Raw genomic sequence first — 26,074 nt, 5'->3', positions numbered from 1 at the left:
GCGACTGAACAACAAACAACTAGGATGTGCCCTAATCCAATATGACTGGTGTTCCTACAAGAGGAGAAGAGACACAGACAGAGACACAGAGAAAGGAAAAGGCCACGTGATGTCAGAAGCATAAATCTCAGTAATGCATCGAAACATCAGGATTAAGGGCCAACGCCCGAAGCCAGGCAGAGACAAGCAGGCATTTATTCCACCAAAACTGCCGAGGGAGCCTGGCCCTGCTCATACCTTGATCATTGGACTTCTAGCTCCAGAAGTGTAGAGAATCAAGCTCTGTTGTTTCAGGTTCTCCAGTGTGTGGTACTTTGTTCCAGCAGCCGACCCTAGGGGACCAACACACTCCTGGACACATGTGGTCCAGCCTGCCCAGGCCTGCTGTGTGCGCAGGGTGTGGCGGGATATTTCTCCTCAGAGACTAACTCTGTGATTTTCTCTCACTGCTCTGGGCTCTGCTCAAACACTGTTCCTCAGAGATGACTTTCCTGCCCATCTTACATGCAACAGCAGTTCATTCCTAATCTCTTCCCACCCCATCATCCTCCACCCTCATTTCCTGTTGTTTTATTCACGGCAGCTCCACCATCTGACAAATGATAGATCTATGTCTTTGTTTCTTGTCGCTTCCTCCTTACCTATCTGGATCTAGTTTGTTCACTACTATATCCCCAGGGCTGAGAACAGAGCCTGGAACTTCAGACCTGATGGGTGAATAGCTGTTGAATGGACACACTCATGGATTCCATTTTCACGTAATATCAATGATTCAGCATTTGGACCTGTTTGTGTGTTCTTTTAGCTGGCACGTTCAAAGGTTCTTTGATTCTAACTTCCCAAAGGCAGTTGTTTTTTTTTTTTTTTGCTTCAACCATGGCTCCGCACAGGGTCACACACAACACAGGCTTTTGACGTGTGCTAGAGCCCATAACGGATTTCAGCATGTGAATTGCCAACACTACAAGTAAAACAGACAGACATTCTGTCTATAACATGATGAGATTGTCAGGAGGAGATTTCCTGAATGTGTGTTTTACATGTACACCAACAAAAACCTACAGGTCTCAACCCACTGACTCTGGCTGGCAGTGTATGAGCATTCTCTCCACACTGATGCAAATTCACTTTACAGTCTGGGAGACTAAGGCTCAGAGAGGTAAGGGAACTTGCCCAAAATCACAGAGCTAGAATGCAGGAGTGTAGCCAGGATTGAAAGGCAGGCTCCAGGGCCCATGCCGTCAGCTCAATGGGATCCTGTCTACTGACATCTAGAAATGAACAGAGGCTCTTTCTCAAGAACTGTGGAACCATTTATGATAATGGAAAGAGAAGGAAAAAGTAATCACCTGAAGAGATGGATGGCACCTTCTCTTGAACTTTGTGAGGTGGAAAGAAGCAAGAATAAAATAGAAATTATGAAGCACTTTAAGTGTAGTAGACAGGAACAAGTCTGAATTTTTTTTTTTTAACACATGAAAGGTTGTCAGTCAGTCTGAGTAAAATAAAATGTATGGGAGAGGGGGACAGTTGCATATTTTAAAACTCAATTTCTATGTTCTAGAACTCAATTTCTGTGTTCTAGTTAATATTACTAAAGAAAATAATGATTTTGGGGAAAATGAGTGTAAATGATACAAATATATTGAAACTTTATGGACATGATCACATACACATACACACACAAACTCCAAGGGACTAATGTCCTTAAGTCTAATCCCTACTCTATCAAGTCTAAGTCAGTATGACTTATGCTATATTTTCTGGCAATTTCTAATTTAAATTCAGTGTACTCATCACTGTAGGAAGTAGGAATTTTTCTCTGACTCCACAAGACTGGATTTTAAGCATTTTGTAAACACTCTCACAAGCTTTTCCATGGAGCTTATTAGCACATGGTATTATATTGCCCTGTTTACATGTTGCTCATCTATGTGGATTCATTAGAAGTATGATATGCGTGTTATTAAAATTTGGTTCTACTACTAACTCCAAAACAAGCTGTCAATAAACTCTTCTTTCTGCTAGAACTGGAAATTCCATTTCATTAAAAACAAAGTATTTTATTAAGAGTGAGGAGGATGGTAACTGGATAGAGTTTTGCTGGGAGTTAATAAAATATTGAATAAAATCAATGCTGGTTTCCTAGAGAAACTGTTCTCATCTTCAATTTGCATACCTGGACTCTCAAAGATCTTCAAACATCTTGGTTACACATTTATTGGCTGAAGACAATTTTTCATATACAAAGAGGCCTTTGGGACAAAATCTGAATTAAATCAGTGGTAGGCACCAGCCATTCATTCATTACAGAGACATGGATATAACTCCTTCTCACATGGAACATCACATAACAAAGTCTGAATTTTTAAAAAGGCACACTATTTAAGTGAATGGTCTTATGTTTAAGAAGTACATTTTAAAATTATTTAAATGTTTAGATTTAATTGTATTTTAATTTAAATTTTCTTAAATCTAATTTATTAATTTATAGTGAAACAAAGTATTCAGACATTTTAAAATAATCACCTCTTGTCACTTGAAAAATGTACAAGTACCTTTTTATCTCTAGACAACAGTCTGCTTTGAATTCCAGCATGTAGCACCCCCATGCACACACATGCCCCTGCCTGTGTGTGCCTGTCTAGTGTGGACTCCTGCCTACTCTATTTGTGCATGAGACGAAATGGGGGGAAACACAGGAGGGAGGAACATAAATAAATCCAAATCATTACAACTCATGCGAGGTACTTGGTGTTATCCCTAAATCAGTGGTATGTTCTTAATATTCTTAACTGATGAAGGTTCCCAAAAGAATGAAAAAAAGATTTTTGAAAAGATGTAAAATAATTATCAACATTTAAGCACCTCCCAAAAGATGCTTATCATATATACACACATGAGCAGATTTTCATGTCTAAAAACTACCTACATTATCTAAAACTCAACTTATTATGAAGTTCGCAACAATTTAGGAGACAGTATGGATGGCAGACATAGTTCAAACATAACTGACAACCATCCACAACCATCACGCCTCCTTCCCTTTAAAGCAGGAGAACCTGCCTACAGATGAATCACTCATCATCCATGGAAATGAGCTGCCCCAATATGGTGTGTTTGCTACAACGACTGGACCCTCTTCTTCCACTTTCTCTTTGCCCCACCCTATTTCATTCTTTTTAAAAAATATTTGCCTGCACTGAGTCTCAGTTGTAGCACATGGGATCTAGTTGACCAGGGATGAAACCTAGGTCTCCTGCACTGGGAGCATGGGGTCTTGGCCACGGGACCACCAGGGAAGGCCTCCCTCTTTCATTTTTTCAACTGCTTTTCTTCTGATCTTATTCTCAGTCTTACTTTGAGCTCTTGTTTACATGATATCCTCCTATTCCAGTTTTAGGACACGTGCTGGTTTTCAAAGCATTTCCTAACTGAATGTCCCGGCCCAGGTCAGGGCACCCAGTGGATTGCAGACTCTCCCGCAGTCACTGGTGGTTTGTGAACTGACCACACCCATTCTTCTCCCCTCAGTTCACCTTCTTGCTGTCAGGGAACAAGCAGTCTGCCTTAAACCCAAGTTCACTGGATCAGTAGGAAAAGTTAGGGACAGTGCTTCTGTCTGCTGATTTACGGGAGTGAATTCTCAACTTTATACCTATGAGATCTGGCATCATCATGAACAAAGCTGAATTTCTTGGCTTCATTAAATGAAAACTGTATAAAGCACTGTAATAAGGAATGAGAAAGGCATGATTTATGACCCTCCACATACAGGAGATTTAGTTCTGCCTTTTGCTCAATGGCCTATCCATTGTGCGGGCAAAGTCAATACCAATAATGAAATGTAGACTGAAGGGCTAAATCAATTCAATAAAATGCAATAGAAAGACTAGAGGACTGAGTAAATTTGGAAAGGCTGGTGCCTGCAAGATTAGTATTTGGACAACAGGTAATTACAAAAATCAATGCCTGTATATGAAAACATGTCAGGCAGCCATCCGTCATGAAGGGAGAACCATTACTAATGGTTTAGACTTGAATTAGGATGAGAGAACAAACTAGATGTGTGCAAAGTCCTGAGTGTGTACACACCTAAGTGTGTGTGTATGTGTGTGTGTGTGCGCATGAACACGCACTTGTATTCCCTGGGTGACTGAAGGAGAGATGAAGGGAAACTCCATGTGGCTCACTCTGCATTTCACTTAGGCCTCCTGCATTTGCCTAGCTCCTCTGGCTCATTTTTACTAACTCTGGTCTCATTTTGTCAGGCTGTATGCTACATCACCCTTTCCTTCCTTGTCCTCACAGTCTCCCAGGCCCCCAGGCACCATTATCACGAGGTCCTGGCCATGTCTGCAGTCTTCAGGAGGTAGAGCAGAGGAACAAATTCCACTTGAACCACAGCTCTAAGAACCAGGTGTCAGGAGAATCTCCGGGCATTAAGAAGTGATACAGGTAACCTCAAGGGCACCTACAGCAAAATTAAAAACTGGTCACAGGTACATACAACCTACAGATACACGTGCGTGCACGCTTAGTCGTGCCCTACTCTGCGACTATGGACTGTAGCCCTCCAGGCTCCTTTGTCCACGGACTCTTCCAGGCAAGAATACTAGGGTGGTTTGCATGCCCTCCTCCAGGGGATTTTCCCAATCCAGGGATTAAACCCCCATCTCTTGTGTCTCCTGCATGGCAGACAGACTCTTCACCATCGCACCATCTGAGAAGCTCAGCTATATATACATATGTAAGATAAAACAGTATCTTAAGTGTCTAACTGTGCTCCTGGCCAAAGATGTATATGAATGAATGAATACATCACCACTTAGCAGTTTGCATCCATTAAATTGTTTAGTCCCTATAAGGACTCTACAGGGGAGGGATTAGCATCTCTGTTTTAAAGATAAGAAAGGAGGCTTGAGTGGACAGTTCTGTTCAAGGAGACACAGCTGGTGAGCAGGGAAGTGATGCTGGACGATGTATCTTTCTGACACTGGTGAGTGTGCTGGTCACCCCCTCCTCACACCACTATTTTGTCTCCCACAGAACCCAGGGATGCTTCCAATGTGACCATACACAAGTCCATGTTGGGCACCACTGCTATGGAGAAGTTTCAAGGCTGGTCATGGCTCACACAGACAGAGGCAATGACTTTGAACTTGCCCAGGTAATGGCGTCTGCAGGGACCACATGATGGCCTTGTTTGATGTTTGGCCTCTGACATCTCTGTCCCTTCTGCTCGCATCTGAGCAAGCTGATGACAAAGCTCTGATGCCTCCTCCTGTGGTACCAGTAGGAAGATCAAAGCACAGACATCCTGTCCCCAGGTAAGAACCCCATCCCAGGGCAGGCCATATCTACCACCTAATCCCCCAGCTATCCTTTCCTGAGCTCTCCAGTCAAGCTTAGTCCCGTGTGGAAGCCGCTATGCTCAGCTACATAAGCCTCATTATGTGAGTAACTGGCCTTTTCATACCCTCATGGGGTGTGTGCACTGTCCTCAGTCTTGACATCAGAACCAAATTTGGGGACGAGTCCGTCCTGCTGCTGTGGTTGCCACAATATCTGTGAATCCACTTTACGCCCATCAAGGGATGAGATTCTTTCATGGCCCCTAGAGAAACCCTCAAGTTATAATATTTGCAAAATGATGGCATGTGATCCCTCAATTGGAAATCTCTCCATTTTAAATGGTTCTTTTGTTTCCTACTAGAATGACTAAGAGAACCGACACTTGGGACAGGAGCCACATAATTTAATTTATCCTTAGATCATTTTAATAGTATTTTTTGACATTTAAAATCTATCTTAGATGAACAATAATTTCTTTTATCTCAGCTTTGGCACTACTGATATTTGGTACTGGATAATTCTTTGTCCAGGCTGCCCTTCCATTACAGAATGTTTTGCAGCATCCTTTGTAACTGAACAGAACCATATGGTGCCTGTTGGGGACAGATCCTCCATTTTTTTTCACCTCCTTCTTTGTAGAGAAGCTTTAGCCAAAGAATAAATTTAATCAGAGAAGTGAGAAAATGCAGAAAGGAAAACAGTCAAGTGAGACAAAATATTAATAGTTTAGCCATTTAACATAGTCAAGGGCCTTTAGTTCCTCCTTAAGAGCTATACATAATATTCTGAGTCACATCCTCTGAGCTGTTTTGCAGATACTAAAACCCCAGCCAGGTGGAAGGAGTTGACTACATGATGACCAGACTGTAGCCATGACATAAGCTGCTCCATCTTACACAAGTCAAAGAACTGACCTCAAGGAAACAGGAACAAACCGACCCTGGAACTGAAGATGAACCGTACTTAAAATAATCAAGATGATGCTGATCAGATCACTGCATGACCGATGTCACGATGACTGTCAGAGCGGACCGTGCTGTTTCTGCATGTAACTCCCTCTCCCCAACCTGTAACCCTGGAAATCCCCCTTTAAAGCTCTTGCTTCCTGATCAGCTGTTGGGAGTTGGTTTTTGGACATGAGACCACCTTCTCCCAGGTTGCCAGTCTCCTGAATAAAGCAACCTTTTCTTTCCTGCCAACACCTGTCTCTCAAGTACTGACTTTTCAGAGGTGAGCAGCCCAGCCTGAGTTGAGTAACACCTGACTGCCACCCACTAAATGCTAATGGCACATCACAAATTTTTTTCATTTGACAACTAAAGATGGTTCCAGATGTTGTGACGTGTCCCTTAGGAGGCAAAATTACACCTGGTTGAGAATCACTGCCTTATATTCATTCCACAAAGAAACAGGACTTTTCTGATATGAAAAAGCATGGGTCAAGCCCTTTGAGGGGAAGAGAAACAGGAAAAAAAAAAGATGAAAAACTGCTAGTCTATACACATCCCAGGGCAAGCAAGCACAATCTATAATAAATTACAATTATGTCTTCAAATCTCTGCTTTCCACCCTTAAACTAATTTAGACTCATCTTCCAAATTCCTTACATGCTACGGAGATGACTCTTAACAGTTTAAAAAATCTTTTTTAAAAATTTGATTACTCAGCTGCTCACATGCAAATACTTGTCCCTTGTCTAAAAAAAAATCAGACTTGGTTGTGCTGACCACTGTGATTTTCCAGAAACATCACATACCATAATTTGTGCGCTTTGAAGTATTCCAAAAATTTCGAGCATGTTAACAATTGTTTACATGATGAACACAGAGAACAGATTCTTTAATGGAACGCATATATCTGTATTATATCCACTGGTACATTTGTAAATGGTTCAGAAAGTTTGGTTATAACACAAAGCTGGTTTATTGCCTAAAATTTCCCTCTTATCATGGAGTTTTCCAGGAAGACAGATGATACCATAAACTGATGTAGCAATCTTGATGTAATTTGAGGAGACCATGAAGATGCTTTGTACTTCTTTAGAATTTAGGAGCAGAGATGACTCCAGAGATGGGATTGAGAAGAAAAATGCAAATTACATCAAAAGTATAGCATTTGATACCTTCATCTCTGTGGATATTAGTGTATATCCTTGGTCCTCTATTCCTTCAGTATTCAAATTTTAATTAAAAAAGAAGAATGTATATATAGGCATGCCAAACACTCAGATGAAAAGTACTATGCTTCAGTCATAACTGTGGATCTAAGTTTTGATAGCATAACTTAAAGTTTCGAATTTTTTTTCCCCATTCAACAGTACTCTGAACACCTAAGTGATGATGAATCCGACACCAGTCATTCATAATTCCAAGTAGTGCTTACCTCGGCTTTAATTTTGTTGTCTCCAAAACAGAGGTGCTGTAAATAGGCTGCAGCATTAGACTGGACTGAAGGAAACTGATGTTGCAACATCTGTATCACTTCAGGTAGCTCCGGGTCTCTCCATCCAAATTCTCTGAACAAAAGGAAAACAGGAGAACATGAGAGAAATCCTGCAACTGGTAGCCTGTGGTCAACTCATTTGTGTAACACCTATGAGAGTTTACATGCGAATATTTCACAACTGATTGTCCTCGTTTTCTTACACATGTTGTTGCTGAGTTGCTAAGTTGTGTCCAACTATTTGGAATCCCCCTCCCCTAGGACTGCAGCACGCCAGGCTCTTCTCTCCTCCACTGTCTCCCAGAGTTTGCTCACATTCATGTCCATAAAGTCAATGATACTACCTAACCATCTCATCCTCCTATATTTCTTACACATGCACTGACTTCAAAAAGGATTTGAAAAGATTTCCCTGAGCAAATGGTTTGTAAGTGTATATATATGTACATATACATCTGGGGCTTCCAGGTGGTACAATGGTAAAGAATCTGCCCATCAATGCAGGAGATGAAAGAGACATAGGTTCGAGCCCTGGGTCAGGAAGATCCCCTGGAGTAGGAAATGGCAAACTACTCAAATATCCTTGCCTGGAAAATTCCATGGACAGAGGAGCCTAGCACGCTTCAGTCCATGGGGTTGTTAAAGAGTCTGACACAAACAACTAAGCATGCATGCACATATACTTATATAATCTTAAATGTATCACTGACGTTACCATGTTTATGAAGACTGAAAAAGAAAGAACTTAAAATGGCCAATCTTATTAATATAGATATTTTTCATTTGACCTTCAGTAGATAATTTACAAGATCACATTTATTTTCCAAAATATTATTTCAACAGTCTTGTGCAGGTATAGCATTTAGTTAAATTATCAGATAAGAGAAAATATAACTGAATGAGTCCAATCTAAAATGTCATGATACCAGTTATGCCATATTTCTTATATTTATGGTTAATATTGCTACTATCATAATCTCTTCTTTTAAAAACATACAGATTTCCTTAACAATTTTCTGAGGATAAAAGTATAGTAACAAGAAGCTTTCATAAAAGGAAATTATTTATTTAAAATGTTCAGTTCTGTTCAGTTCAGTCGCTCAGTCGTGTCCGACTCTTTGCGACCCCATGAATCGCAGCATGCCAGGCCTCCCTGTCCATCACCAGCTCCCGGAGTTTACTCAAACTCATGCCCATCGAGTCAGTGATGCCATCCAGCCATCTCATCCTCTGTCGTCCCCTTCTCCTCCTGACCCCAGTCCCTCCCAGCATCAGGGTCTTTTCCAAAGAGTCCAACTCTTCGCATGAGGTGGCCAAAGTATTGGAGTTTCAGCTTCAGCATTTAAAATGTTAGGTTTATTAAACAAATTTTTATGCATGGTACATTCTTTTTCTATATCCTCTTGTCTACATCTGAGCTACTCCAAGAAGCTAGTTGTTTATTTAATTTTAAGAAATATGCTCCAGGATACTTAAATCCATTATAAAACACAAGGGTGACTGTATCATTATGCATATGAATGAATACTCTTTCATGAAATTCATCAACTCAACCAGTTAGAGCAGCGATCCCCAACCTTTCTGGCACCAGGGATTGGTTTCATGAAAAACAATTTTTCCATGGGTCGGGGTGGGGGAGTGGATTTCGGATGATTCAAGCACATTACATTTATTGTGCCCTTTATTTGTATTATTACATCAGTTTCACCTCAGATCATCAGACATTAGATCCTGGAGGTTGGGGACCCTTGAGTTAGAACATGACACAGACATGGTGGGATGTAAGGATTCCATTTCTGAAGCAGTGAATCAATTTTTAACAGAGAAATAAAAAAGCAACCCATGAGGCCACAGATGAAAACCTGACCCCTTGAACCACAAAAGGCTACTGTTTATCTGAAGGATAGGCTGGAAGAGACTTGAGACATCTGGCAGTACCCACTTGACTCCCAGAAAACAACTCAAAAGCACACATCCTATAGATGCCAGGTCAGTGCTGTCATTTCAGAAGAGGAGTCATGAAAAATGGGACAGAAATGGAGCAGACAAAGGTTAAAAGTTTCCTTGTAGATTCTAACCTGTTCTCTTTATCTTTTCTTTATCACGTCTGGTAGAGGCTGTCAAGTAAATCTTGAAGCATGTTGGTGCTGCCTTACTGCTATCGGAGACAATATGGAATAGGATTCCTTTTGAATTGGCTCAGTTCTTATAGGACTGGTTGGTGTGAGATAGCGAAAGAACTGAGCCAACTGGAAAGATAAGGCATTCAACTTAATGTGCATTAAGTATGTAAAAATTTACATAAAATCTTAGGCAGACACACATTTTCAAAAGGGTATACAGGACAGGAGCACCTTTGCTACAAAACATACTCAAATGGTTGCTGATGATGGACCAACTATTGGATCTTCTTCGGCTAGGCGATCACAGTAAAAAACAATTATGGATGAAAACACAGGAAGCTTGTTTTTCTTTTTAATTGAATTTTCTTTCACTGCATGATTCTAAACCACCTCAACGTGCAACATCCAGATAGCACAGTCTTTTTTCTTATAATAGCAGCCTTTTAAAATTATATCCTTTGTTCAAGTTAAATAAAAATCTACAGAACACCTATAAATTAAAATTAGAAATGTCATGTGAATACACTGGATGACTAATAAGATTTCAGGTAAACCCATGCTATTGGAAAATGATTAGTAAAGGATTCATTTCAGTCTATTTTACTAACTGGATGAGAATTGCTTTATTAGGCTTCTATGGCATAGATAAGAAAGTCTTTGAACAAGGGCTCAGGAGGAAAAGTCTTAGGGCACTTGGCTTGCTTGTGTCAATGCATACACACACAGATGCATACCAGACTACATACATTCACACGGAACCCAGAATCAACAGAAGAAGGAAAATTTCAAGAGTTATACAAGCCTCTTTTTCTGGAATGGTTTTGTTTCACTTAAAAGAGATTCTACTCAGATTTTGTGTTTCCCATGGAGATGTACTCTAGAGAAGAGCTGGACAAAATAAAATGTCTGTCTTATTTAGGACCAGAATTCAATACAAGGCATGGATTCTTTATACGAGGTCTTTTTTTTTCCAACTGAAGTATAGTTTATTTACATTGTTTTGTTATTTTCAAGTGTACAGCAAAATGATATATAATATATATATTCTTTTTCAGATTCTTTTCACTTATAGGTTATTACAAAATACTGAATATAGTTCCCTGTGCTATACTTGCTCCTTGCTGGTTGTCCCTCACGTGAGATTTTAATCCTTAAGGACTAGCAATGCTTGTAAGACAAAAGAGTTCTGGTAAAAACAAAATCAGCAAAAGAACAGCAGGAGGAAAGACACGGGGTCACAGAAGGCTGACAGATTCAGGGAAGGAGTGCATTCAGCCAGGACGGCTGTGAGACAGGAGGCTGCAGGAACGGGGTTACCCAGGAACGGGGTGGTGGAAATGCAGCTGGAAAGCAAGATTAGTGTGAGATCGCGAAGAGCTTTGCACTTCAATACAAAACACCTGGGCCTGGTCTGTGGCCAGTATTGTGACAAAGAAATCTAAGGAAATCTGGATATGTTCAGGCTTATAGAACAGACATTCTAAGTAATACTGCGAATGTGGACTAAAAGTCAGTGCCAAGATTCCCTGTTCACATCGTGTCATGCTTTAATCCTTAACTAGCCTTATGCAGTTTCCTTTCATTTCATGGAGGAGGAAGTTAATAGATTTAGAGATGTTCATAAACTTAAGAGGTGGAGCAGAAATAAAACTCTGGCCATCTGCTTTCAAATAGATATAATCATATAACAATGATGCCTCCTGTAATTGCTGTCTTGAAATAAAGTCTAGAAATCTAAAAAATAAATATGTTTAAAACTGTGTCCCCAGGGGACATCTGACAAGGTTGGAAGACAATTTAGGTTGTTACAACTGGAAGGTGCTATTGATATCCAGGGAGCAGACCCCAGAAATCCTGCTCAACATCCTATATTGCAGAGACAATTCCCTACGACAAGGAGTTATCTGCCCCCAAATATCACTAGAGCCAAGATCGAGATACCCTGGTCTAAACATGTTCTGTTGTTTGATCATTTTTTAAAAATTTATTGTAGTATAGCTGCTTTATGATGTTATGCTAGTATCTGCTACACAGCAAAGTCAATCAGCCATATGTATATACATTATCTCCTTTTTCTTGGATTTCCTTCCCATTTATTTAGGTTACCACAGAGCACTGAACAAGTTCAGTGGGCTATACAGTAGGTTGTCACTAGTTATCTATTCAGTTATGAAAAGGAATGAAATTGTGCCATTTGCAGAGACATGGATGGACCTTAGAGACTGTCATGTAGAATGAAATAAGTCAAAAAGAGAAAAATGAATATCATATATTAACACATATATTTGAATTCTAGAAAAATGATACACATGAACCCATTTGAAAAGTAGAAATATTTGATCATTTTTTGTGAAGCATGTTATAAACCTCTTATTTCTTGATTACTGCAGTAGAAGAGGCATAGGATTTGGCATCCAAATAATTAGGAAAGAGTTCAGAACTTGAACATTTGGCTTTCTCCCCTCTAGATTACAAATATATATGAGAGTCCCTCGGTGCTTGCTGATATTGGTTTCCATGGATCAAATATAGAGAATAATGCCATCTATTTCACAGAACTTCTTTTTAAAAGACAGAATAAAATAGGAAAGTGAAAGTGCTGGGCAAACTATTAAAAGCTAGATGTGTGTGTGCGTGCTAAGCCGCTTCAGTCATGTTTGACTCTGCGTGGCCCTATGGATTGTAGCCCGCCAGGCTCCTCTGTCCATGGGGATTCTCCAGGCAAAAACACTGGAGTGGGTTGCCATGCCCTCCTCCAGGGGATCTTCCTGACCCAGGGATGGAACCCGCATCTCTTAAGTCTCCTGCATTGGCAGGAGGGTTCTTTTACCACTAGTGCCACTGGGAAGCCCCAAAAGCTAGGTATATACTACTAATTGTTATTCAAAGACTTACAAGGGATACACACACACACATATATATATATACTGAAAATTTATGTAATACCACTTACTGTTTTTAAAAATAAACTTTTACTGTTGTACATTATACTTATCAGAAGGAATCTAAGTGTAACAAGAGACACTGCTTTAGCCTACAGTAAAAACTGTACATTAAAACGTGCCATTTTGAAACAATTTTTCCACCAAACCCCTTCAGAGGCAGAGTCTTAGCTCAAGAAAAGTTCTTTGTCCGAAGAGCTGGTTCAAACCCTGCTCCATTATGAATTCTCCTCTTCTCTGTGCCTTGCTTGCTGCTGATCCACCACTGGCTGGCATAAGTATCCACAGAGTTCATCTGTTACAGTGAGATAATAATTCCTACCTTAGAGTATTGTGGGATGATTAGAATTAATATATATGAACCCCTTAGAGCAATGTCTGGCACAGTGTGGGCCCTCCAGAAATGTCAGGGATTACAAATAACTAGACAAAGAAAAGAAGAATAGGAAATAAGAACCATCTACAGTTTTCTACAGAAGCCTAGCTCGTATCTCTCATTCATTACTGGGCTTTCCTTTAGAAATATTTATGGAACCGGAGAATATGTAAATGTAACCTTTTCTCCATTAAAACTTGTCACACAGACCAACAATATTGTGACTCGGTCCTCACTTTTACAAGGACTCTGAGCTGTTAAAATTACAAGGCACTTAGCACACAGCTAAATAGCAAACAGTCTGAAGTTTGTTACCATGTTAGGCTGGTGCTGAAACCAAGGAGTTGATGTTCTGTCACAACATTTTTATCAAGTTTACTTCCGTGTTGAAAAGAGCCCCAGGACAATCAAGAGTCTTTGGGAATTCACACTGAGATTTTCAGCAAAGCTTTATGTCAGAGGGACAGAGTTCAGTTTGATTGCAAGGTCAATAAACTCCATGGGAAGCTAGGCTATGGATAGTATTTAAACCTATGAAAATCTCAACTATTTATAATCATCTGAACTCTAACTAAAAGTTTTAAAGACCATACTGGCTTCCCTTTACCATCCAGAGTCTGCAAGGTGAGACATTTTGTTTTTTGACGTTGTCTTGTTGACAAGATAGAGTGAAGAGGCTGCAGTGCCAGAGGTCACAAGAATAAGTTAGATGGAAAGATTTCTGTTTTGTTTTACAAAATGGAGGTATCTTCATGCTTGTTGATCGATAAGAACTTAACCCAACGATAAACACGCAGAACCACGAATATTTTAATTTTCATCCCTGAAGAGCGTGTCACCAAACAAAAAGCTGCTCTATATGGTTAGTCACTACAAAGCAGAGACATCCCTTTGCCAACAAAGGTCTGTGTAGTCAAAGCTACTATTTTTCCCATAGTCATATATGGAATTGAGAGTTGGACCATAAAGAAGGCTGAGCACCGAAGAATTGATGCTTTCAAAATGGAGTGCTGGAGAAGACTCTTGAGAGTCCCTTGGACTGCAAGGAGATCAGACCAGTCCATCCTAAAGGAGATCAACACTGAATATTCATTGGAAGGACTGATGCTGAAGCTGATGCTCTAATACTTTGGCCACTTGATGCAAACAGCTGACTCACTGGAAAAGACCCTGAGGCTGGGAAAGACTGAAGGCAAAAGGAGAGGGGGGCAGCAAAAGATGAGATAGATGGTATCACAGACTCAATGGACATGAATTTGAGCAAACTCTGGGAGATAGCGGAGGACAGAAAAGTCCGGCATGCTGCAGTCCATGGGGTCAGCTTATTTCAGTTGGCCACTAGCCATCACCTCCTGCCATAATCCTACAAGATTCCTGGCTGCCTGCCTGACTGGAATTCACTCTTCCAGCCAACTCTAGAGGCCATGGGGGATGCACAGTGGACATGGCAAAACTTCCTGTCCTCAGAGAACCTTCTAATGGTAACTGGGAATGAATTATTGAAAGCAAAAATATATTATTTGCCAGATAGTGACAAGTGTGCACTGGGCTGATCAATATTCCTCCAAAATTCATGTCCACTTGGAACCTCAGAATGTAACCTTATTTGAAATAGGGTCTTTGCAGATGTAATAAAGGGTCAAGATGAGATCTCACTGGATTAGGATGGGCCCTAAATCCAATGACAGTGTCCTTACAAGAGACAGAAAAGGACATGAAAAGACGGAGGAAGGTGATGTGAAGATGGAGACAGAGACTGTAGGGATGTGGCTACAAGTGAAGGAATGACAAGGACGGCCAGAAGGAGAAGGGGGGCCAAGCTGGGTTTCTCCTTCAGAACCTCTAGAAGGAACCAACCCTGCCAACACCTTGATTTCGGACTTCTGATCTCCAGAACTCTAAAAGCATAACTTCTGCTGTTTTAAGTCACCGAGTTTGTGGCACTTTGTTACATTGGCCACAGGAAACTAACACAAGTGTGATGGGAAAGATGAAGTCAAGCAGATGTAGGTAAAATGTGTGTGTGTGTTTGCTCGTGGGTGTGTGTGTGGGTGGAGGGGGTCGTTACTGCCAGCACAGAGGCTATGGAAGACCTTCCTGAGAAGGTGACCTGGGGCAGAGACCTACACATAGTGCTGGGTTGAAGGAATGTTCCAGAAAGGGTGAACAGTGTCAAGACCCTGAGGCAGGTGCTTGCTCAGCATGTCAGAGATGAGAAGGCCAGCATGTGAACTGGAGCGTGTCCTGGAGACCGTGATGGGACAGGCAGTGGGGCCCAGATCACAAGCTTTTGTCAGCCTCAGCAGGCTTCTGGCTTTTGCTCCCACTGATTCAGGAGCCATTCCAAAGTCATGATCTGGTTCATATTTTTAGAGGATTACTTTGTCAGTGCTTGCATGAACGTATACATCGTCAAAGCTCATAAACAGCAGGTCTGATCTTATATTGGGTTGGGCAAACAATTCCTTTAGGTTTTTCCATAAGATGGTACGAAAAATCCGACCAAACCTTTTGACCAACCCAATATCTTGCTAAAGCTGGGCTTACAAAGGGGATCCCTCTGCCTGTGGTGTTGAGAACAGACTCTAGGTGGGCAGGATCGAGGCAGGGACTTCTGCAGGGATCCTGGCGGGGATGACGGTGGCTCAGCAGAGGGTGCTGAGAAGTGGAGGGAGTTTGGATGCATCCTGAAGGCAGAGCCTGCAGTGGTCCCTGGTGGGCTGCGTGTGATGTGTGACAGAAAGAGACGCCCAGTGGATCCCTCCTATAAGCCCCGTCTTCCCCTACCCACTGGTCCACATGAACAGGTGACCCCTGCTGCCTTGTATCTCAGGCCCAGTCTTGAAAAAACATGGGGGACAGGAGTTTATTATTTCAGAATAAGGAGTTTCAACTGCCAAACTTTCCACTAAGCTGAAGCAGAGAGAGACAAACAGTAAAATAACGAGAAAATTGGTTATTTCTGAACCATTATGGGTACTAGGTGCCTTGAGATGCCAGAGATGCTCAGAGGGCTCAAACAAAACCTTGGACACACCAGGACCGAGAGACCCCACAGAGGCTGTGCCAGACCTGACTGTGAGTGCTTGAGTATCTTCCTGTGGAGGCACAGGGCAGCAGGTGCCTTCCGCAGGGGCAGGGTCTCCGGGTGCAGCAGACCTGGGTCACACAGTGTGTGACATAAGCCCTCTTGGAGGAGGTTGCCATTAACCCCACCATAGAGCCACCAAGCAGATGACTCACAAACTGCAGAACAATTATACCCAATAAATTCTCTCACTGTTAAGAAAGTTCTAGAACCCACAACATATTTTCCAACCTGGGGATCTGGCAAAGGGACTGCAAAACCCCAGGGAATTTGATATTGGAGGCTAGTGAGATTTGATTCCAGAACTTACACAGGCCTGGGGAAACAGACTCTTGGAGGGCACGAACAAAGCCTTGTGCGCACCAGGACCCAGGAGAAAGGTGCAGTGACTCCACAAGAGACTGACCCAGAATTAACTGTGAGTGCCCAGGATTCTCCAGTGGAGGCGTGGGTCAACAATGGCCTGCTCCAGGGTCAGGGTCACTGAATACAACAGTGCATGCACAAGATCTTTAGAAAGAGGTCACCTTTATCTTCATTACTTCCATCATAGTTTGGTTTCAGGTCAAACAATAGGGAGAGGAGGCAGCCCCACCCATCAACAGAAAGTTGGATTAAGGATTTACTGAGCATGGCCCCGCCCATTAGAACAACACCCATTTTCCCCCTCAGTCAGTCTTTCCCATCAGGAAGCTTCCATAGGCCTCTTAACAGAGAGATGACAGAATGAAAATCACAATCACAAAAAACTAACCAAATTGATCACATGGACCACACCCTTGTCTAACTCAATGAAACTGTGAGACATATTGTGTAGGGCCACCCAAGACAGACGGGTCATGGTGGAGAGTTCTGACAAAATGTGGTCCACTGGAGAAGGCAATGGCAAACCACTTCAGTATTCTTGCCTTGAAAACCCATGAATGGTACAAAAAGGCAAAAAGATACGACACTGAAAGATGAACTTCCCAGGTTGGTAGGTGCCTAATACGCTACTGGAGAAGAGTGGAGAAAAAACAACAGAAAGAATGGAGATGGTGCCAAAGTGAAAACAATGCCCAGTTGTGGATATGACTGGCGATGCAAGTAAAATCTGATGCTGTAAAGAACAATATTGCATAGGAACCTGGAATGTTAGGTCCATGAATCAAGGCAAATTGGAAGTGGTCAAACAGGAGAGGGCAAGAGTGAACACTGACATTTTAGGAATCAGTGAACTAAAATGGACTGGAATGAGTGAATTTAATTCAGATGATTATACCTACTACTATGGGCAAGAATACTTTGAAGAAATGGAGTAGTCCTTGTAGTCAATGTGCAGTTCAGTTCAGTTCAGTCGCTCAGTCGTGTCTGACTCTTTGTGACCCCATGAATTGTAGCACGCCAGGCCTCCCTGTCCATCACCAGCTCCCAGAGTTTCTCAAACTCATGTCCATCGAGTCAGTGATGCCATCCAGCCATCTCATCCTCTTTCGTCCCCTTCTCCTCCTGACCCCAATCCCTCCCAGCATCAGGGTCTTTTCCAATGAGTCAACTCTTTGCATGAGGTGGCCAAAGTATTGGAGTTTCAGCCTCAGCATCAGTCCTTCCAATGAACACCCAGGACTGATCTCCTTTATGATGGACTGGTTGGATCTCCTTGCAATCTCAAGAGTCTTCTCCAATCAAAAATGACAGAATGATCTCTGTTTGTTTTCAAGGCAAACCACTCAGTATCACAGTGATCCAGGTCTATGCTCCAACCACTAATGCTAAAGAGGCTGCAGTTGAATGGTTCTATGAAGACCTACAAGACCATCTAGAACTAACAATCAAAAAAGATGTCCTTTTCTTCACAGGGGACTGGAATGCCAAAGCAGGAAGTCAAGAGATACCTGGAGTTACAGGCAAGTTTGGCCTTAGAGTACAAAATGAAGCAGGGCAAAGGCTAACAAACTTTTGCCAAGAGAATGCACTGGTCATAGCAAACACCCTCTGCCAACAACACAAGAGATGATTCTACATATGGACATCACCACATAGTCAATAGCAAAATCAGATTGATTATATTCTTTGCAACCAAAGATGGAGAAGCTCTTTACAGTCAGTGAAAACAAGTCTGGGAGCTGACTGTGGCTCAGATCATGAACTCTTTATTGCAAAATTCAGACTCAAGTTGAAGATAGTAGGGAAAACCACTAGAACATTCAGGTATGACCTAAACCAAATCTCTTATGATTATACAGTGGAAGTAAGAAATAGATTTAAGGGATTAGATCTGATAGACAGAGTGCCTGAAGAACTATGGACAGAGGTTCATGACATTGTGTAGGAGGCAGGGATCAAGACCATCCTCAAGAAAAAGAAATGCAAAAAGGCAAAATGGTTGCCTCAGGAGGCCTTACAAATAGCTGTGAAAAGAAGAGGCCCGAAAAGCAAAGGAGAAAAGGAAAGATATACCCACCTGAATGAAGAGTTCCAAAGAACAGCAAGGAAAGATAAGAAAGCCTTCCACAGTGATCAGTGCAAAGAAATAGAGGAAAACAATAGAATGGGAAAGACCAGAGATCTCTTCAAGAAAATCAGAGATACCAAGGGAACATTTCATGCAAAGATGGGCACAATAAAGGACACAAATGGTATGGACCTAACACAAGCAGAAGATATTAAGAAGAGGTGGCAAGAATACACGCAAGAACTGTACAAAAAAGATCTTCATGACCCAGATAACCGTGATGGTGTGATCACTCACCTGGAGCCAGACATCCTGGAATGCAAAGTCAAGTGGGCCTTAGGAAGCATCACTATGAACAAAGCTAGTGGAGGTCATGGAATTCCAGTTGAGCTATTTCAAATCCTAAAAGATGATGCTGTGAAAGTGGTGCACTCAATATGCCAGCAAATTTGGAAAACTCAGCAGTGGTCACAGGACTGGAAAAGGTCAGTTTTTATTCCAATCCCAAAGAAAGGCAATGCCAAAGAATGTTCAAACTATTGCACAATTGCACTCATCTCACACTCTAGCAAAGTAATGCTCAAAATTCTCCAAGCCAGGCTTCAGCAGTACTGAACCGTGAACTTCCAGATGTTCAAGCTGGATTTAGAAAAGGCAGAGGAACCAGAGATCAAATCGCCAACATCCGTTGGATCATCGAAAAAGCAAGAGAGTTACAGAAAAACATCTACTTCTGCTTTATTGACAACACCAAAGCCTTTGATTGTGGATCATGACAAACTATGGAAAATTCTGAAAGAGATGGGAATACCAGACCACCTGACCTGCCTCTTGAGAAATATGTAAGCAGGTCAAAAAGCAACAGCTAGAACTAGACATGGAACAAAAGACTGGTTCTGTATCGGGAAAGGAGTATGTCAAGACTGTATATTGTCACCCTGCTTATTTAACTTATATGCAGAGTACATCATGAGAAATGCTGGGCTGGATGAAGCACAAGCTGGAATCAAGATTGCTGGGAGAAACATCAATATCTTCAGATATGCAGATGAGACCACCCTTAGGCAGAAAGTGAAGAAGAACTAAAGAGCCTCTTGATGAAAGTGAAAGAGGAGAGTGAAAAAGTTGGCCTAAAACTCAACATTCAGAAAACTAAGATCATGGCATCCAGTTCCATCACTTCATGGAAAATAGATGGGGAAACAGTGGAAACAGCAAGAGGCTTTATTTTCTTGGGCTCCCAAATCACTACAGATGGTGACTGCAGCCATGAAATTAAAAGACACTTGTGCCTTGGAAGAAAAGCTATGACCAATCTACACAGTATATTAAAAAGCAGAGACATTATTTTGCCAACAGAAGTCTGTCTAGTCAAAGCTATCGTTTTTCCAGTAGTCATGTATGGATGTGAGAGTTGGACTATAAAGAAAGCTGAGCACTGAAGAATTGGTGCTTTTCAACTGTGGTGTTGGAGAAGATTCTTCAGAGTCCTTTGGACTGCTAAGAGATCCAACCAGTACATCCTAAAGGAAATCAGTTCTGAATATTCAATGGAAGGATTGATGCTGTTGCTGAAACTCCAATACTTTAGCCACCTGATACGAACTGACTCACTTGAAAAGACCCTGATGCTGGGAAAGATTGAAGGTGGGAGGAGAAGGGGATGACAGAGGATGAGATGGTTGGATGGCATCTCTGACTCTATGGACATGAGTTTGAGAAAACTTTGGGAATTGGTGATGGACAGGGAAGCCTGGCAAGCTGCAGTCCATGGGATTGCAAATTTAGGCCATGACTGAACTGAACTGAACTGAACTTAGGTACCTTGAATAAATCTTAGTCCAGCAATGGGCTTCTAGGAGTTGATAGGTGAAAATAATGTAAAATGATCAGGGAAAATTTATGCCAATATTTACCATTTTTAATCACATGTGTTTTAACTATTAGTGAATTTCTGATTCTACTGAAGACTTCTAAAAACCCATTAGATTAGAAAGAATATTATCACTTTTATGGTAATACCTATTCAACAACAATTCAGTTTTAAATAGTACTCATTTATTCATTATATAAACACACTTTTTCAATAAAAATATGCCCCACAATGAAAAATTAACTTCATACACATCAGCATTTATTTGCCCTGGAAATTCTAACAGGGTGTGCTTACTGATAATAGCTCAAGGGAAAAAAATAACAAATTAGTACCCATAAACTCCTTGCAAGCCATACTGACTTTATGGAAAATGTTTATATTGTACATCCATGGATCCATTTTAAAATTAATAATCCATGATGCTTAGAAAAATCATCTCTGAACTTTCAGTGTCAACAAGAGGTATGGCATTTGATGCCCAAGATCTGGATTAGGACTACATGATTCAAATAGTTTTAAGCAAGTATTTTTCTTGTCAGTATCGGGAGAAGATCAGGATTTTGCCTCAGGATTAGATCAAGAAGCTGAGAAAAAGCCACAGAGGTATTGATTACCCTCGAAAGATTTTACGTACTATATGTGTGTGTGTGTGTATTAAAGGGAACTTAATACTAAATAATATTAAATAATGGACTAGAAATATACTGTGAAGAAATCATAGAATGTAGCACACTTATACATTAGGTAGTCTGACAATTCTCTGAGAGAAAATTGAAAGTGTTTTAATGACCCTTTTGATGAAAACTTCCGAACTGCTGACAGAAGTCACAGTTATATTGGGAGATGTGTTCTAAACACAGAGATACCATCTCTTAGGATTCCACAAGAGGCTCCACGTTGCTGGAAGTGATAATGTGTCCCATGGCACCTGTCATGGTGTCTTTACAAAGTAAACTGTGAGCATGCATATGAGGGCTGACTGATGAGTCCAGTCTGAGCGATAGCAATTTTTTGCCATACCCATTGTTGATTTTAGTCCTGCAAATATTTGAAGCGTATTTCACACATACAATTTCATCTGTTAGCTTATTTTCATTCTCCAAAGGATGACAACTTAATTTCCTTCAGATAACATTGAACAGAGATACTTCCTTTAAATAAACTGTTGCATGCTACATGGTAAGTCACTTCAGTCATGTCCAACTCTTTGGAACTCTATGGACTATAGCCCTCCAGGCTCCTCTGTCCGCGGGATTCTCCAGGCAAGAACACAGGAATGGGTTGGCATTTTATCCTCCAAGGGATCTTCTCGACACAGGGATGGAACCCATGTCTCCTATGTCTCAAATTCAAGGAAGCAGGACTGTGACGGGGTGGTTTCTGCCCGGATGAGACAGGCATTCTGTTCCTGAATATCCTGAAGATTCTTAACAAGAAGGAGCAAAGCTCAAACCATGACTGGTGAAGAAACTGCAGTCATTCAAAAGAGCCAGGGTGGGTGGTTGTTTTCATTCATTCTTTGGTTCAGACAATGCTCCTGTTTTGTCTGTATTCAGACATAATTACAAGGGGGCCTTGATTGTCTTGAACCATCACTGTGGTTCATCAGAATGACATAATGATGTTGACATTCTGTGAAATCATTTATGCACAAGAGAAAAACACCAAGGCCTCACTGTGGATGCCTGATCAGCTCTGCTCCTCCTTGGCCACGAGGCACGGGCTGCCCATGAAGAGAACCAGGGGGTCACAGAATGGGAAGGGGAGGTGCCAAAAACAAATGTTCTTTTCTGACCCTGGCTGCCTCTGCAGAGGTGGCATTTTGAGGGTTAACATGGTGTTCTTAAGCTCCATCAGCGTGATATCAAATCCACACTTGAAAAGAAAAAGGAAGAGAGAAAAAACCAGTGGCTGCGCCTCCATGAAGCCACACTCCAGTTCTTTTTGTATCGCTGATGGGAATCTGGTTATTTTGAAATCTTACAGATAGCAAGTCTGACCCTTGGGTATAAACTCCTGATGAATGACTTCATATACCACGTCTGTTAGCATTTCTGCTCTTCTGGTTATTACCTGAAATGTCTTAGGAATGGGAGGAAAACGTCTAGGTGTTGTTTCTTAGTGGCCAGAACAGGGAAAAATACAAACTCCAACTATCAACATTTAGTTAGGTCTGCAGTTCCTAGTGTCCATGCTAAAAACATGCCTAGCTGGGTCTATTGTTTTACTTTGCCCTTAGAGGGATTCTAAGGGTGAACTACTCTGGGTGAACTCTTAGTATTAACCCTCCTCCCAAAAAGCAAATTAAAGTGTCCACGTACACACTCACAATTATTTATCATGAGTAGACATTATGTGCAAATGAATTCCATCCATAAACATTCTGTTTCATCATATTTCACGGTACCTTTGCCACAAAACTATTAATTTACCTCCATTTCTGATATTTGGATAGATCTAAGTATAAAATGTAAGGAATATATTAACCTTTCATTTTAAATAAAACAACCCACACTGGCTATTTATTAGTAGTTCTTACAGATGATGGGTGACAGGGGTAGGGGCCAGACAGCTGTATGCTATTATATGAGAAGATTCCATAATGTGCAACTGAATGCATCAGAGCTTCTTTATGAAGTGCCGTGGTAAAAAAAAAAAAAAAAAGGTGTTTCTTTCAAGATTATAGTGTTCAATTACCTTTAATTTCTATACATTAATGAAGTCTTAGATTCTTAGACTAGGCTTTTATTGCCTCTCTGTCTGCCTAACTCTCAGTAGAATGGCTGTGACTAATTTGAAAATTAACTGAAAACTTTGCAATGAGTTTAAAGTCCGTGTCTATTATCATTGCCATAGACTTTTATTATTAAAGATGAGGGAGATGGGTGGACAGGACTGATGAAATAGTTTTGATCACAGGAAAAAATAGCAAGTGGCAGACAAATATAGCTTTCTTTATGCAAATAATAAAAGCATACAGTATTTCTCTTACCTTTATTTTTTTACTAATTAACAAATATAACTGAATCATTCTGCTGAACACCTAAAACACAACATTTTAAATCAACTATACTTCACTAAAAAATACAGTAATTAGAAAACAATATATTTTCTTCAGTAAGCATTTATATATTCCCTAGAAAAACATTGTTTTAAGTTCCGCACCAAACTGAAGCCACAGGGAAATGAATAATTTGGCTCTTGAAGAAAACTAATTTAATTGTATAATCAAGTATTTTTTCTTTGTGAAAAATGACTGGACACAATAAATGGGCAGAACTTGACTTTATTTAATTTCAGAGGTTCTCAGAGGTTCCCAAACTTCACTCCCTCTGTGTCTGTAAGATTTTCCCATGGTGCCCCTGGACCAAAAGAGATGCCTAAACTTTTCATTATAAGGAGTCAGGTGAGAGGGGCAGGTGGGGAAGATAAATTAGAGGTTTGGTATTAATATATATACATTACTACTTATAAAATAAAAAACAATAAGATCCTACTGTATAGCACGGGGAACTATATTCAGTATCTTGTAATAACTTAAAGTGGAAACAAATCTGAAAAAAGAATATATATGCATGTATATATACATGTACATGTGTGTACACATGGAGCTTCCCCGATGGCTCAGCAGGTAAAGAATCCACTTGCAATGCAGGAGCCACAGGAGACACAAGTTCAATCTTCGGGTCGGGTAGACGCCCTGGAGGAAAAAATGGCAACCAACTCCTGTATTCTTGCCTGGAGAATCCCATGGACAGAGGAGCCTGGTGGGCTACAGTCCAAAGGGTTACAAAGAGTCAGACAGGACTTAGCACACAACCCCACCATGTAGTCACATATACACATATCAGTTCAGTCGCTCAGTCATGTCCAACTCTCTGCGACCCTATGGACTGCAGCACGCCAGGCCTCCCTGTCCATCACCAACTCCTGGAGTTTAATCAAACTCATGACCACTGAGTCTGTGATGCCATCCAGCCATCTCATCCTCTGTCGACCCCTTCTCCTCCTGCCTTCAATCTTTCCCAGCATAAGGGTCTTTTCAAATGAGTCAGCTCTTTGCATCAGGTGGCCAAATTATTGGAGTTTCAGCTTCAGCATCAGTCCTTCCAATTAATACCCAGGACTCCTTTAGGATGGACTGATTGGACTTCCTTGCAGTCCAAGGGACTCTCAAGAGTCTTCTCCAACACCACAGTTCAAAACCATCAATTCTTTAGCACTCAGCTTACTTTATAGTCCAACTCTCACATCCATACATGACTACTGGAAAAAACATAGCCTGACTAGACAGACCTTTGTAGGCAAAGTAATGTCTCTGCTTTTTAATATGCTATCTACATTGGTGATAGCTTTTCTTCCAAAGAGCAAGCATCTTTTAATTTCATGGCTGCAATCACCATCTTCAGTGATTTGGGAGCCCTCCAAAATAAAGTGAGCCACTGTTTCTACTGTTTCCCCATCTATTTGCATGAAGTGATGGGACCAGATGCCATAATCTTAGTTTTCTGAATGTTGAGCTTTTTTTGTTGTTGTTGAGCTTTAAGCCAACTTTTTCACTCTCCTCTTTCACTTTCATCAAGAGGCTCTTTAGTTCTTCTTCCCTTTCTGCCATAAGGGTGGTGTCATCTGCATATCTGAGGTTATTGACATTTCTCCCGGCAATCTTGATTCCAGCTTGTGCTTCATCCAGCCCAGTGTTTCTCATGATGTACTCTGCACATAAGTTAAATAAGCAGGGTGACAATATACAGCTTTGATGTACTCCTTTCCTGATTTGGAACCAGTTTGTTGTTCCATGTCCAGTTCTAACTGTTGCTTCCTGACCTGTATACAGGTTTCTCAAGAGGCAGGTCAGGTGGTCTGGTATTCCCATCTCTTTCAGAATTTTCCACAGTTTACTGTGATCCACACAGTCAAAGGCTTTGGCATAGTCAATAAAGAAGAAATAGATATTTTTCTGGAACTCTCTTGCTTTTTCCATGACCCAGCTGATGTTGGCAATTTGATCTCTGGTTTCTCTGCCTTTTCTAAAACCAGCTTGAACATCTGGAAGTTCACGGTTCAGTACTGCTGAAGCCTGGCTTGGAGAATTTTGAGCATTACTTTGCTAGCGTGTGAGATGAGTGCAATTCTGTGGTAGTCTGAGCATTCTTTGGCATTGCCTTTCTTTGGGATTGGAATGATAACTGAACTTTTCCAGTCCTGTGACCATTGATGACTTGTCCAAATTTGCCGGCATATTGAATTCAGTACTTTCACAGCATTATCTTTTAGGATTTGAAATAGCTCAACTGGAATTCCATGACCTCCACTAGCTTTGTTCATAGTGATGCTTCCTAAGGCCCACTTGACTTCACGTTCCAGAATGTCTGGCTCCAGGTGAGTGATCACACCATTGTGATTATCTGGGTCGTGGAGATCTTTTTTGTACAGTT

General features: G+C 41.1%; 1 protein-coding gene across 1 annotated transcript in view; it reads right to left on the bottom strand.

Moving 5' to 3' along the window:
- The window catches only part of CTNND2 (catenin delta 2), a 1,052,580-nt gene that overhangs the window by 269,374 nt on the left and 757,132 nt on the right, over positions 1-26,074 (bottom strand). The window contains exon 10 of the mRNA XM_061129708.1: positions 7,738-7,870. Within this exon, the coding sequence (XP_060985691.1) occupies positions 7,738-7,870 (133 nt within the window). The remainder of the gene's footprint in view (positions 1-7,737; positions 7,871-26,074) is intronic.

Source organism: Dama dama, chromosome 25 (genome assembly GCF_033118175.1).
Source record: "Dama dama isolate Ldn47 chromosome 25, ASM3311817v1, whole genome shotgun sequence".
Lineage (NCBI taxonomy): Eukaryota > Metazoa > Chordata > Mammalia > Artiodactyla > Cervidae > Dama > Dama dama.
Note: the sequence above shows the minus strand (reverse complement) of the source record. Positions and strands in the feature narration are given on the sequence as shown.